At 38.3% G+C, this 13,026-nt stretch overlaps 3 protein-coding genes across 6 annotated transcripts in view; all 3 read left to right on the top strand.

The window, feature by feature from the left end:
- Nucleotides 1–6,247, top strand: part of LOC125234687 — a 43,952-nt gene extending 37,705 nt beyond the window's left edge. For all 4 annotated transcript variants that reach the window (XM_048141033.1, XM_048141031.1, XM_048141034.1 and 1 more), the window contains 4 exons: nucleotides 2,757–2,964; nucleotides 4,118–4,264; nucleotides 4,634–4,770; nucleotides 5,393–6,247. In XM_048141033.1, the coding sequence (XP_047996990.1) occupies nucleotides 2,757–2,964; nucleotides 4,118–4,264; nucleotides 4,634–4,770; nucleotides 5,393–5,439 (539 nt within the window). In that variant the 3' untranslated portion in view covers nucleotides 5,440–6,247. The remainder of the gene's footprint in view (nucleotides 1–2,756; nucleotides 2,965–4,117; nucleotides 4,265–4,633; nucleotides 4,771–5,392) is intronic.
- A 444-nt stretch (nucleotides 6,248–6,691) lies between these two features.
- On the top strand, nucleotides 6,692–7,686 carry LOC125234983. The gene is made up of 3 exons (XM_048141418.1): nucleotides 6,692–6,801; nucleotides 6,880–6,984; nucleotides 7,290–7,686. The coding sequence occupies exons 1-3, from the start codon at nucleotides 6,793–6,795 to the stop codon at nucleotides 7,461–7,463; spliced, it is 288 nt and encodes a 95-aa protein (XP_047997375.1). The 5' UTR covers nucleotides 6,692–6,792; the 3' UTR covers nucleotides 7,464–7,686.
- A 53-nt stretch (nucleotides 7,687–7,739) lies between these two features.
- On the top strand, nucleotides 7,740–13,026 carry LOC125234982 (peptidyl-alpha-hydroxyglycine alpha-amidating lyase 2-like). Its single transcript, XM_048141416.1, has 5 exons — nucleotides 7,740–7,982; nucleotides 8,064–8,209; nucleotides 8,459–8,657; nucleotides 9,077–9,592; nucleotides 10,841–13,026. The coding sequence occupies exons 1-5, from the start codon at nucleotides 7,851–7,853 to the stop codon at nucleotides 10,955–10,957; spliced, it is 1,110 nt and encodes a 369-aa protein (XP_047997373.1). The 5' UTR covers nucleotides 7,740–7,850; the 3' UTR covers nucleotides 10,958–13,026.

Genomic DNA, 13,026 nt, shown 5'->3' with positions numbered 1-13,026 from the left:
CGAGAACTTGCATACAATATTTGAACGAATTCAATGTTTCGAGCCTCAAGTTCTGCTAAATACCGCTGTGTGATGAAATCGCATCTAAGTTCTTGATCGTCTAAATGGAGCGCAATGTTGAGACAAATGAGACATAGTAATTTACCAGAACGCATAATATTAGGCTGTGCCGTATACGTTCATTAATTTCATTATACCAAAGATTATACTTAAACTGAAAACTAACCCGCCTTCGATTAGGCTGTGCCGTATGTTCATTATACTTAAACTGAAAACTAACCCGCCTTCGATTAGGCTGTGCCGTATGTTCATTATACTTAAACTGAAAACTAACCCGCCTTCGATTAGGCTGTGCCGTATGTTCATTATACTTAAACTGAAAACTAACCCGCCTTCGATTAGGCTGTGCCGTATGTTCATTATACTTAAACTGAAAACTAACCCGCCTTCGATTAGGCTGTGCCGTATGTTCATTATACTTAAACTGAAAACTAACCCGCCTTCGATTAGGCTGTGCCGTATGTTCATTATACTTAAACTGAAAACTAACCCGCCTTCGATTAGGCTGTGCCGTATGTTCATTATACTTAAACTGAAAACTAACCCGCCTTTGATCACTACAACTGTCCCATCCCAGTGTTCATTTTGTCCTTCTTTTTAGGGTTCCGTAGTCAACTAGGAACCCTTATAGTTTCGCCATGTCTGTCTGTCCGTCCGTCCGTCCGTCCGTCCGTCCGTCCGTCCGTCCATCCGCGGATAATCTCAGTAACCGTTAGCACTAGAAAGCTGAAATTTGGTACCAATATGTATATCAATCACGCCAACAAAGTGCAAAAATAAAAAATGGAAAAAAATGTTTTATTAGGGTACCCCCCCTACATGTAAAGTGGGGGCTGATATTTTTTTTCATTCCAACCTCAACGTGTGATATATTGTTGGATAGGTATTTAAAAATGAATAAAGGTTTACTAAGATCGTTTTTTGGTAATATTAATATTTTCGGAAATAATCGCTCCTCAAGGAAAAAAAAGTGCGTCCCCCCCCCTCTAACTTTTGAACCATAAGTTTAAAAAATATGAAAAAAATCACAAAAGTAGAACTTTATAAAGACTTTCTAGGAAAATTGTTTTGAACTTGATAGGTTCAGTAGTTTTTGAGAAAAATACGGAAAACTACGGAACCCTACACTGAGCGTGGCCCGACACGCTCTTGGCCGGTTTTTTAAGAGGGTAAAGACATTACGCATACTTGCGCATACGTTATGTGGGACTCCCTAGACTGACGAGACCTGTGGTTTACCCACTAAAACGCCTATTGCGACATGCTGTAGGGCGAGATACTCTTCCACAACCTCGCTATTCGCCAGGATGTTTTTCGTACCTCTTCTAACCTTTTTTTTTTATTCATCTTGTTGATTACTGTGGTAGTATGTTGTACCTACATCAAAATGGATGTCAGGCCCCGTAGCCGAATTGCATTTTTGCGAAACGAAACGCTATCGAAACGCCGCAGAAATGTAGTCTGGCTCCGCCAATGCGCGAGAGCGATAGAGATAGATAGCTACGAAATAGTATTTTATGCAACGCCTGTTGCATAAAATACTAAAGGAGATCAAAAAAGACGAGTGGCGTGGGTAACAATTTGAGGCGAAGCCGAAAATTGTTATTAAGACGCCACGAGTATTTTTTGACTCAGTTAAACACCGTTGCATACAATACTTTTTCTACGACCATGCACTTAGTTTTCTTGAATAACTTTCGTGAAATTCACACTGTTTCCTGTATTTTGACGCAAAGGTTTGCACTGTCAGCTCAGCTGCCCAAAGCCTTCCCGCGCACGCGCGCCGTATCGTTATAAGGCGTTGCCACGGTTACAGAGGCAAACAATGCGTTTTCAGTTTTTTCGATACTGCGCGCATGCGCGCAAAGCCGGCGGACGCTGGCTTTGGGGAATAGACTTTTATGTAGGGTTTTAAAGATCTATGCACGACCCTGTAAATGACGAATAACAGTTCGGGAGTAGAAAATAGATATTATCGTGAGCGTTTGTGCATTCGGCTACGCACACAGTTATGGACTTATGGTATGCGACAGTAACACCATAAATAAAAGCAACCATTATTGACGTCTATGAAAAGACGCTATCATTCTTGTTACGATTCGCAGGTACCCTAAAGTACGAGGTGGAGTTTAAGAGTCAGTATAAGTTTTATAAGTAGAGATGTAGACAATAGTAGAAGTAGAGCGTAAGTTAGTAGTTTGGTAAGTAACTGTAACGCTTTTGTAGTTACGATGTTTAGATACCTAGACTAGTTCTTTATCATTAGAGTTAGTATCTTGTAGATAGACAAGTTTACATGTAGATTTAGAACATTTTAGAACTTAATTTAAACTAGTAGGAATTATAAGTTGAAGTTAATTAATTGTTAACTAATTACTAGTTTGTAGAAGTATCATTGTAATGTAGGTAATGTAGGCAGTTGTGTTCAATATTTTTAGATACATTTAGGTAGATAAATTAAGATCACTTTAGCGGGAGCAGTTCAAATATTTAGTCCGATTCACGACATTTTTTCTCGTTTTGATACGACTTTGAAAATAGTCGTACAGATTCGTTGTAACGAAATATTCATGTTTTGTACTGTACAATTTAGTTCTTTATCTGCACTTGTATTTAACAGTAAGTAACTAGGTATGTAACACTAATAAGGCCAATTTTCTTATAAACAATTCCTCTAACACAAATCTTTTCCACAGTTGACTTCGACAAACTGGGTCTCACGGACAACGAGAATCCCTATGGCACTTTACCACCGATCCTAGCACGATCCATGGGAAGTGCAGCTGCGTCAATGATGGCCCAATATGTGGGCCAGTATCTAGAGAGGAGACGGGGCAAAAGAGCGGCTGATGTGGCTCCGGAGGTGGAGACGGCAATATTGGACAGACTACATGGAGGAGAGAGGTAAGAAGACTGTGTACTACCAGTATCAATATTGTACTCTTCGTCTATGGGGAGCGCTACAGCATTCATGATGGCGCGATATAAAGGGATACTGACCATAACATCTGCCACGCTCCCTCGTCTAATCTCTAGACACTTCCAGAGGTAAAACGAGGAAGCATAGCAGATGTTCGACTTCAGCCAATAGAGACAGTGATAATGGAGAGGTTACATAGATAAGTCGACAGAAGTAGGTATCCCTAATCAGAAAAAAATACGGGCACAGACCGATAGCAAAATCTCATCAGAAAAAAGTAATACAACTTACTTAACGAAACGGTCCAAAATTTTTCTTAAACGGAATTAAATTTTAAAGGACATGTGACCGCATCGCACATATTACCTAAGGATCAATGTAAATTGAACACATGTCTCTATCTCTGATCATAAAATATCCTCACATTCTTCCCACCATATAAGGCATATGCAATTGCAACATAAATATTAATAACCAATCTCACAAGAATGGGAACGCCATTACAATAAATTTTCCCGATACACTTTACCAAAGAAGCCTCTATAGTCCTGTTGTCACGTCACGTATATATACGTCTGATTATTGGCCATTACTTTCACCTTTAGTTAAGGAAGACATCAGGCATTCTGAGCACGTGAGTCCAGCGGTCAAATGTTTCAAACATTTTGCGATTCGAAAACGGTTACGTAAACTTAGCGGAAGGTATTGTGAGTTATTTACAATTTGTACCGTTGAGGATTAAATCAATTTATGTGCCATAATAATTTATTACATTTACACAACAACATTTTTATGAAAGTTAATTTTTAAAGTTAATGTTTTTCATTTGTAAGCCGAAATCACGTTAGGGATTTTTAAATCCATATCCAAGTCAGCGGAAGTAATTCGAGTAGTTTTCTGACCATTTGCAGAAATTAGGTATTAGCATAAAATATGAACTACAAAATTATACTAAAACTTAATTCTAGTCCTTTACAAAACCTGTCAGACCATCACAGGCATCACACGCTGTTTGCCAAATTGACAATGGTCCAATGGGCAACCTTTGCACCAAGTACGAAACCCCCACGCCCTAATTCTAAGGTTCTCATACAAAGGAAAGCCTCCAGCTATCTATATGTTTTATCCTTATTTCAGAGCCATAATGTACAGCATCGCAGAGGACATGTTCACCAACTTCGGTATGGAAGGACGGGAGTGCCTCCTGCGCGCCATCTGTGAGATTCACGCGCATCCTCTCACCAACTTTGGCTTCCTTGGAGAAGTCATGAAGCTGTTTTTCACGTAAGTATTACTAAATTATTCATTTAATTTTTAGTCAAGATGAGACTCAGCATTTATGAATACTGCATTCATCCAAAGGGCGCTGGTGGCGAGAAACGTATAGGAAATTTATTCGTAAATTTTGTTTTTAGCCAGATTCTGAAAACGCGTCTCATTCTATAATATAAAAAATAGGTACGTAATCTGGGACAGAAAAAAATATGTTAATTTCCGTAAGGATTTTGTATGAGATACAAATTGCGCATAATAATAAGAAACTCTGCCTGTTCAACTAAAGGTAGCCCATGTCGTCTTTTATATTTCAACCGCATAACCACTATGCAATGAACAAAAAAACTAATCTGTAAATAAAAATATGTTGTGTTTCAGGCCAAGCAAATCGCCGTACGCGACTCTGCTGTCAGAATATGTGGAAGCCCAAAAGCGGGCGAAAAGGGCGGTGAATGCTGGCCATATTACCGACTCTGCCCGCGCAGCATCTTCCAACCCTCGCCCAATAAATACTCGTGAGTGATACTCTGATAATAATACCTTTAACACTGACACAAGTAAAACCACTTTAGCTATTATGCTGTGAATTGAGTCACAGACATACATAATAAGTACTTGACTTTCACACATCCCCATCGAATATAAAATGTTAACACTGTTAATGCTCATTTATTCATCATTCGCTTGCCCTTATTCCTATGACTTGGGGTCGGTGCAGCATGTCTTTTTCTTCCATAAGTACCTCTCTATCAGACGTCATCTCATCATTCAATTGCATTTATTTCATATCAGTCATCACGCAGTCCATCCACCTTTTCTTTGGCTATCCTCTTCCGCTAAGCTCCCCAAATCATCTAAAAACTCACTGGATTTATCAGGTGACTTGGTTTTTATTATGTTATGAGTCTTTCCTTAAGATTTTGTCTGGAAGACCTTGAGGATATCTAAAGATAGTAGTTCAAATATTTACACCAGTTGAACCGAGTTTATATCATTTCTTTAATACTCTCCAAAGAGCTTGTACAAGCAAAAATGTATTCCAAATACGTGCAATGCCATTTGGTCTAAGGAATGATCCATAATTCTCAAAAATAAATTTCCTGTTTTTTATTCAATTCCCGCTTTTTATTATTCCAGAAAAGAAGCAGAAGATCTACACAGGCGGCAAGAACATGACAACATAGACAACAATATTGATATAGACGGAATACGAGCGATGTAGTGAACAGGCTGTACCAGGGTCGGATCTAGGACAAAATCTAACCAATGAGAAGCTTTTTGGTGCATTTGTCACCATCAGGGTGCGTAGCCGAATGGCGCAAACGCTCACGAAATGCTCACGAAACGAAACGCTAGTAGATATCTATCTCTATCGCTCTTACGTATTGGCGCGACAGAGCCAGACTACCTTTCGCGGCGTTTCGTTTTCGTTTGGCGTCGTAGAAATGCCATTCGGCTACGGGGCCAGGTATATCGAAGTGACCAAGGTTCTACCAAATATCCAAGCGCCTTCTTTCTCATGGAGCAAGTGCAAGAGATTTTCAACACCTCAGCTGTTTCGATATATCTGAACTTATGGCCAACTAGAAAGTCGTTTTTTGTGATGTCTATATAGCAGGTTCTCTTCTCATCGGTTAGGTTCTAGATCCGGTCTTGATGAAGTGCCAGTAGATTGTCCCAAAATTAGTGTAGTCTCCGACCAAAGTTGATCGTAATTAGTCTAAATTATTTATTCATTAGTGCCATTCCGTGATGCATTTATCTAGATAATCTAAAGTTTTGTCGACAGTGTTTGATATATTTCATAAGTGTTCATGTAGGTATAATAACTATAAGTTCTCTAATGCTCTTGATTTCTTTTTAATATTTAAAAAATAAAACCTTAATTAATGAGATTTTAACTGTGTTAAGTACGTTTTTTTATTCAAATGTTTTACAGTTGACTTTTAAGTAAGAATGTCAAAGTCCTACTTAGCTAGTGATTTTTGTAAATTGAATATGTGTAAGTCATTAAATAAGAATATTATAATAAATGTTATTAGTACAATTTCATTTTGCTGATTTTATTTATAATTTACTTACATGTATATCTGTATTTGTGCCGTATTTGCATTAACCTAAAATAATATGTGTGGAGTTACAATAAACATATACCTAATTAGAAGTACCTACTAGAATAAATAAAAATATTTTTATTTAAAAACGTAAACTTCAAAAATAAGTAAAACAGAAGGTAATTTGAAATATTAGTAAGGCAAAAGGTTTTTTTTTCTAAACCTGCTCAATATTAAACAAGTATATATTTTTTAATAGCTACTCCACTCCACATAATTTAATAGCGACAAACAACTATCCATCAAAGTGTTAACCAGTTAAACGCACAACACACTCGCGTACTCAACAGACCGCGTGACCCATTCAATTGGAGCGATCCATTCAACCGCTGCAGACCCGACAGGCGACAGGGCGGCGCATCATCCGCGCCGTCCTCCAAAGCTTACGCGACAAAAAATAATACATAACCCACAAACCCTGCTATGATTAAGGTATCAACCACGAAATTAGGTAACCTACATGTGTGTGTGTGTTGAAATCAGTTTACAGTGTGTGAATTTTAATTCTAGGCGCAATATGTAACGATTGCGATTCTTCTGTTCGGTGCGATGGAGACGGCTTCTATTAGCAAAAGGAGCTACTCCGACCAATCGGTCAAGGGATATGTGACGGAGGTACGTGCTTTTAACTTGGAAATATGCTAACCGAAATCCATCAGGACGTGATTGATCGTTAACAACCTGTTGCTTCTTAAGGGAAATTCATTTAGAATTTTAGTCGATACGTCTTGCAAATTGATGGAAAAGGTTTCCTAAATATACTTTGTTGTGATATATCCATAAAGCGCTCTCGAAAAATATTTCGTCAGGATTCAATGAAAATAAAAATTCTTCGGAGACATCATGACATAGAAAAACAAAACAAATAACTAAAGCTAACGAACTATAAATCAATATCTCAACTATAAACAATGTTTCAGCGCACTTGCTGGTGGAATGAAGTGTGCAAAGAAGAGTTCCAAACACTCTTTAGATGCAAGTGCCCCTCCTGGTCTTACTGCCGGAGCCCCGGGCGGTACTACAACGCCGTCTGCTCCATGACCGAGACTGGCTACATCTGGGACCAGCCCAACTCGGACTTCAGACCGCAATAACAACTCCTAGATAGACCCAGCTTCTAGATTTTCATTTGCATTAAACCCTTACAACGATTCTAATTTGAGACTGACCCTGAACGGAAATTATGCCTTCTATTTTCGTAATTTAGCCTAAGAAAATAGCTCGCTTAATTTCGGAGAAAATACAATGTGATGCGTGTTCGACCAAATTGTTGGAGATTCCTGTTATGTGAGAAATAAACGAATATTTCCTTATACATATACGATTTTGATTACGTCCTTGAGGAAGTATGATGGATGGTTGTTCTTGACCCTAAGAGCCAAATCCGCTACCGAACCACGCATGCGCACTGGACTTAACGTCAAGCAATCAATATTCAGGGTAGTGCTACGTCGCCAGCAGACATCAACAAACCGCTTAAAATGTTGCCGATTTTATTATTCTTCCTCTTTTTACGTGGATTAAATTGTGAACCTGAAACGGTTCGGGAAAACTTCGACTACTTCAGTTATGGACCTGAAGATGATCTTTTGAAGAGTTTAAATTTACATTTGGTGAGTGTTGCAAATAAAATCGCGGACTAAACTGCTGAGTGCTGGCCGTTTTATTTTTAAATAATAATTTCGTGTTTTCAGCCTAAGGAAGAAATAGTGCTGAGACCGCAAGAAGTAAAGGATTGGCCCCAACAGTCTCTGAACGTGGGTCAGATTACAGCGGTTTCTATCAACTCTCTGGGACAGCCGGTCATATTCCATAGAGCTGAAAGAATATGGGACGAAAGGTAGATTAGTAGATTCTTTAATAAATTGACGGTGCTTTTCATGAAAATAACATCATCTCCAATCCTGACCTGACACTGAAATATTGAGAGTCAGCAGAAAGCTATCTTACGGATCTCAAAGACCCAATATTTATAAAGTACCTACGACGCTAATTTAAGTCGGATACATTGATTTACAATACAAATGGACATACAAAGAGCGTAATAATATTTAAGACATTATTAAAAAAAAATGTTGTTTCATTTTAGCACATTCAACGAGTCCAACGTATACCAGAACCTGGACAAAGGACCGATAGTAGAGGACACTATCCTGGTTTTGGACCCGCATACCGGCTCCGTCCTCCATAGTTGGGGAGCCAATGCGTTTTACATGCCTCATGGCCTAACAGTCGACCATCACGACAACGTCTGGGTCACGGATGTGGCTAAACATCAAGTTTTTAAGGTATTATTTAATATTTATGCAGTCCTATTAAAAGACCAATTTTATTATCAAGCGACCAATAGGTAAACAACCTATAATAAGCTGCTTTCAGTTTTACCGTTAGACGATTACCACATTTACGTCACATCAGAAACCGTATAAGTGCAATTGCCTTACCAGTCCTACCTACTATTCGTAGTCTCTAACATATCTATGTTTCGCAGTCTCTAATATAGAAATTTGACTAATAATTTAAGATTGATTAGGATGCTCCCAAGTCAAGCTGTCGTTACCGCTTGCTAATAAACAACTAACAAGGATACAAACAAAAGGAGCATTCATTGTTTATTAAATGCGCTTCCTGTCTCTCATTTTGTCGTACACACTCTAAAAGCCTTACCAACACTTAACGACTTTCTAAAAATCTGCATCTCTTTCAGTACACCCCGCTGAACCACAAATACCCGACGCTGACGATCGGCGAAGCCTTCACAGCGGGCTACCCCTACCGTCGCAGGGTCCTCCTCTGCATGCCCACGTCAGTCGCCGTCGCCACGACCGGAGAAATCTTCGTCGCTGACGGCTATTGCAACAACCAGATCCTCAAGTTCAACGCAGCTGGAAAACTCCTACTTGAAATCCCGATGTATTCCGATACGCTGACCTTGAATCTTCCGCACAGTGTTACTCTGTTGGAACATCTTGATATGGTCTGTGTTGCTGATAGGGAGAACATGAGAATCGTCTGCCCGAAAGCTGGTCTCAAGAGTTACATCAAAATGTTGGATCCAGCTACGATTATTGAGGATCCGACTTTAGGCAGAGTTTTCGCTGTCGCGTCTCATGGAGATACGATTTACGCTGTGAATGGACCGACAGCGCAGAATATTGCAGTGAGAGGATTTACCGTAAATGCTATGACTGGGAACATTCTGGATACTTGGGAACCTACTGCGGTGAGTTCTTTTTTAACCCCCGACGGAAAAACAACTGTCTCTGTGTGTGTCTGTCTGTGGCATCATAGCTCCCGAACGGATGAACAGATTTCGATTTTTTTTTTGTTTGAAAGCTGAGTTAGTCGGAAGTGTTCATAAAAATCGGTCCACTATGTCGCGGTCGGGGTTTTTTCAAAATTTTAATTTTGTGGTTATGTTAGTATTAAATCCAGTTCCACGTTTTCTGGCAGGCTGCCAATATTGAGGTAGCTTTACATTAAAGTTTAAAGACGTGAGGTGCAATGCAATTAGTGTGCAAAAGTAGGTCAAGCTGGCAATTTAGCCTCGTTATATTATCCGTCTCTTTTCAAAGCACAGATTTACTGAAAACCTAGTTTTAATGGTGAAATTTCTTGGTACCTACCGGGTAAATGTATACCGGGTATATACCCCGCCGGGTATATATAGCTCTGCTATACATATGTATACAGTACAGTGTGTTACCACCACCCGGACTTTTATTAATACCAATAATAATACAGTCAATTAGCAATCGTTTGCGCATAAGTATCAGGGCATTTTCAGAATTTGGGTAAGTTGCCCAATTAGCGTTAGTTGTAACAAAAATTAACTCGCTGTCAGTTTTGTGACGACAATTAAGCATAAAATCTGCCTAAAAATTTACTTTTTTCACATTCTGAATGTAGATTATCGCTTAAAGTTTATGTTATTAACACAAAAACAATATTTTTATAGAAATTTCATGCTTAATTATCGTCACAAAACTGACAGTGAGTTAATTTTTGTTAACAACTTTCGCTAATTGGGGTGTCTCAAATTCTGAAAATGCCCATCAGCAAATCCTAGTTATTTAAATTAACTGAAAAATTAATTATCCGAAATTCCAACATTCAATGTTCATAATTCGTGCACTTCTTAATTGTCATTACTCATATCGCTCATACTTATGAGCTGTCATTGGGCCCTCACTTGACAAGTGTGTGTGCTGTACATTGCTGGCAATACAATTTTTGTAAGAAAGTTTATAAAGTCAACATTTTTTATTATTAATTAAATTAAGGGCATGGTTAAGGTTAAGTTCAATAATTATGTAAGATTACGTTCCTTTAAAAAAGCCCACTTGTTGGTAAGACACTGCAGACACTAGTAGGTATTTCTGATCTAATTATTATTATTATTTATACTGTATATTTCTGTCTGTTACGAGTATCTAAGAAGTAAATTACAACAGATTTTTTTTTTTTTCAGGGATTCACCAACCCCCACTCTCTCGCCGTGACCAGAAACGGATCCCATCTTTACGTCACGGAAATCGGACCCAACAAAATATGGAAATTCGAGCTGACCGACGTATTCGACAAGTAGGAAAATTTCGTTCCAATCACGCAACACACTTCGCCATATTTGCTGAAACCATAATGCTACATCTATAATAACATTTTGTAGGTATGATCGAAGGAGATGCTCTTATGGAAATTTTAGTAGGAGTAGCAGAGAAAACGCTATTATTTTTGCCCTAACCATAGTATCACTATTCCTTTCTAGCTATACTTTAAAAAAGTTAAGTGACTTTTTTTTGTTGCCCACCAATGTTTTGGCGGGTAACATTGAACCCGGCCAAATTAAGTAGGTCGATTTTGGTATGTTGTCAGGAATGTTCAACGTGTTTTTAATTTCAATTTATTACGTATGTTTATCTCATGACCGCACTAAATCTGTGGCTGAAAGAGAGTGTAGTCATATTTGTGCAAATAGAGCGAAGTTTGTTGAGAACATTACATTATTTAACGAAATAAATATACCCAGAATGTTATGATGAAAAGTGCGAATAAGATTCGCTTATTAACCTAAGTGAGATGGCAACAATGTTACTTTATTGAGTGTGCTAAGACAGAAATCTAGGTAAATATTTTAATTTGTTAAGCTATTCCTTTATGGAACTAAATGCTACGAAACTCCAAAAACCTAAGGCTATTTAGTTCCTAAAACCCCCGTTTATCAGTATTATAATATAACTGTTACTAAATAGAATATAATGCTTGGATCTTTGACTTCTTGTAGTGTTATTGTGTTGGAAATATCCTGCCATATGCCTAGATACTCTAGATAGCCACCATTAAGGCGTCCGCTGGTTAACGGGTAAACGGAGCGAGTGAGCGGGTTAGTGAAAATGAAAAATAGCATGAGATTATTATCTAAGGGTCTACCACGAACCACGTTCGACGCCTTTCTGTCACACTGAAATGCGACGGAGTGGCATGTTAAACGTGGTTCGTAGTAGGCCCCCTGACGCGGACGCGTACGGTGGACATTCCTGAATAACCTAACCACAAAATTAAAATTTTGAAAAAAATCCCCGTGATAGTGGACCGATTTTCATGAAACATGGATAAGAACACTACCATTTAATTCAGCTTTAAAAAAAAACTAAATCGTTACATACGTTCGGGATGTACGTCTTTTTTTTACGTCGGGGTTTAAAAAAACACTCCGCATCCCGCTCCGGACATGCGCACTATCCAGCTGACGCTCATTTACTTACCTATTTGTAGAAGATATATCGCGTTTGAACTAGGTTCTACGCTATACGCACAGAGTTCGATATATTTAGAGTATTTTATAAAGTCTTCGCATAGATTAAGAGTTCCTTGGGAACATTTTTTTCCACAACTATACACTCTTTAGCTTCTGTAGTTTCTGTAACTTTTCTATAGCCTATTTCTTCTAGAATTCTTGTTAGGAATAAGCTTACAGCAAACTATATAAGCAGCCATTTTGAAAAGAAATACTCAACAAGGTATAGAGCTATAAACAGGTGCTATAAATTTGTTATAAAATTATTCTCCAGTTTGCATTAGTCAGACCCTTTAGCACAAGTTGCCTTCTCGCGCGCGAGTCCATATATCAAGCGCGACTTCAAGTATAGAGTAGACTCGCGCGCGACAAGCAAGTTGATTTAGAGGGTCAGGTCAAATTGTAATTCAAGCATTCTAGGCCTATGTTTTAGGCTCAGCTAGTTATGATATAAATTTTAGTCCCCCATGAGTAGAGCGGCACTCAAACTCATATAAAAATTGTTTTACGAAGCAGATTGATACCTATGCGACATTGAGCTGAGTCATACGACTTCACTTAGATAACTTGAAGTTGAGTCACACAACACTTCAGTAACTACCCTTTATTATACTGTGCTCAATATTTGATTTTAAAAGTCAATTAATCTTGTATTATCGAACTAAAATAGATTGTCATTCGCCTTTTATTCCTCGTATTTATTTAGGTAACTAGCCTTGACTGCGACTAAATGTGATGTCGATATACACCGTGTTTTTTTATTTTCCGTTAAATTCGACACGTCGTTAGGTTCATTATCAGGAACCATCCTGTATATCACTTATAGTTAAATTCGCAAAAAACATTTTTGCATCGTTTTC

This window comes from Leguminivora glycinivorella, chromosome 16 (assembly GCF_023078275.1).
Source record: "Leguminivora glycinivorella isolate SPB_JAAS2020 chromosome 16, LegGlyc_1.1, whole genome shotgun sequence".
Classification (NCBI taxonomy): domain Eukaryota; kingdom Metazoa; phylum Arthropoda; class Insecta; order Lepidoptera; family Tortricidae; genus Leguminivora; species Leguminivora glycinivorella.
This window is presented reverse-complemented; position numbering and strand designations above follow the sequence as displayed.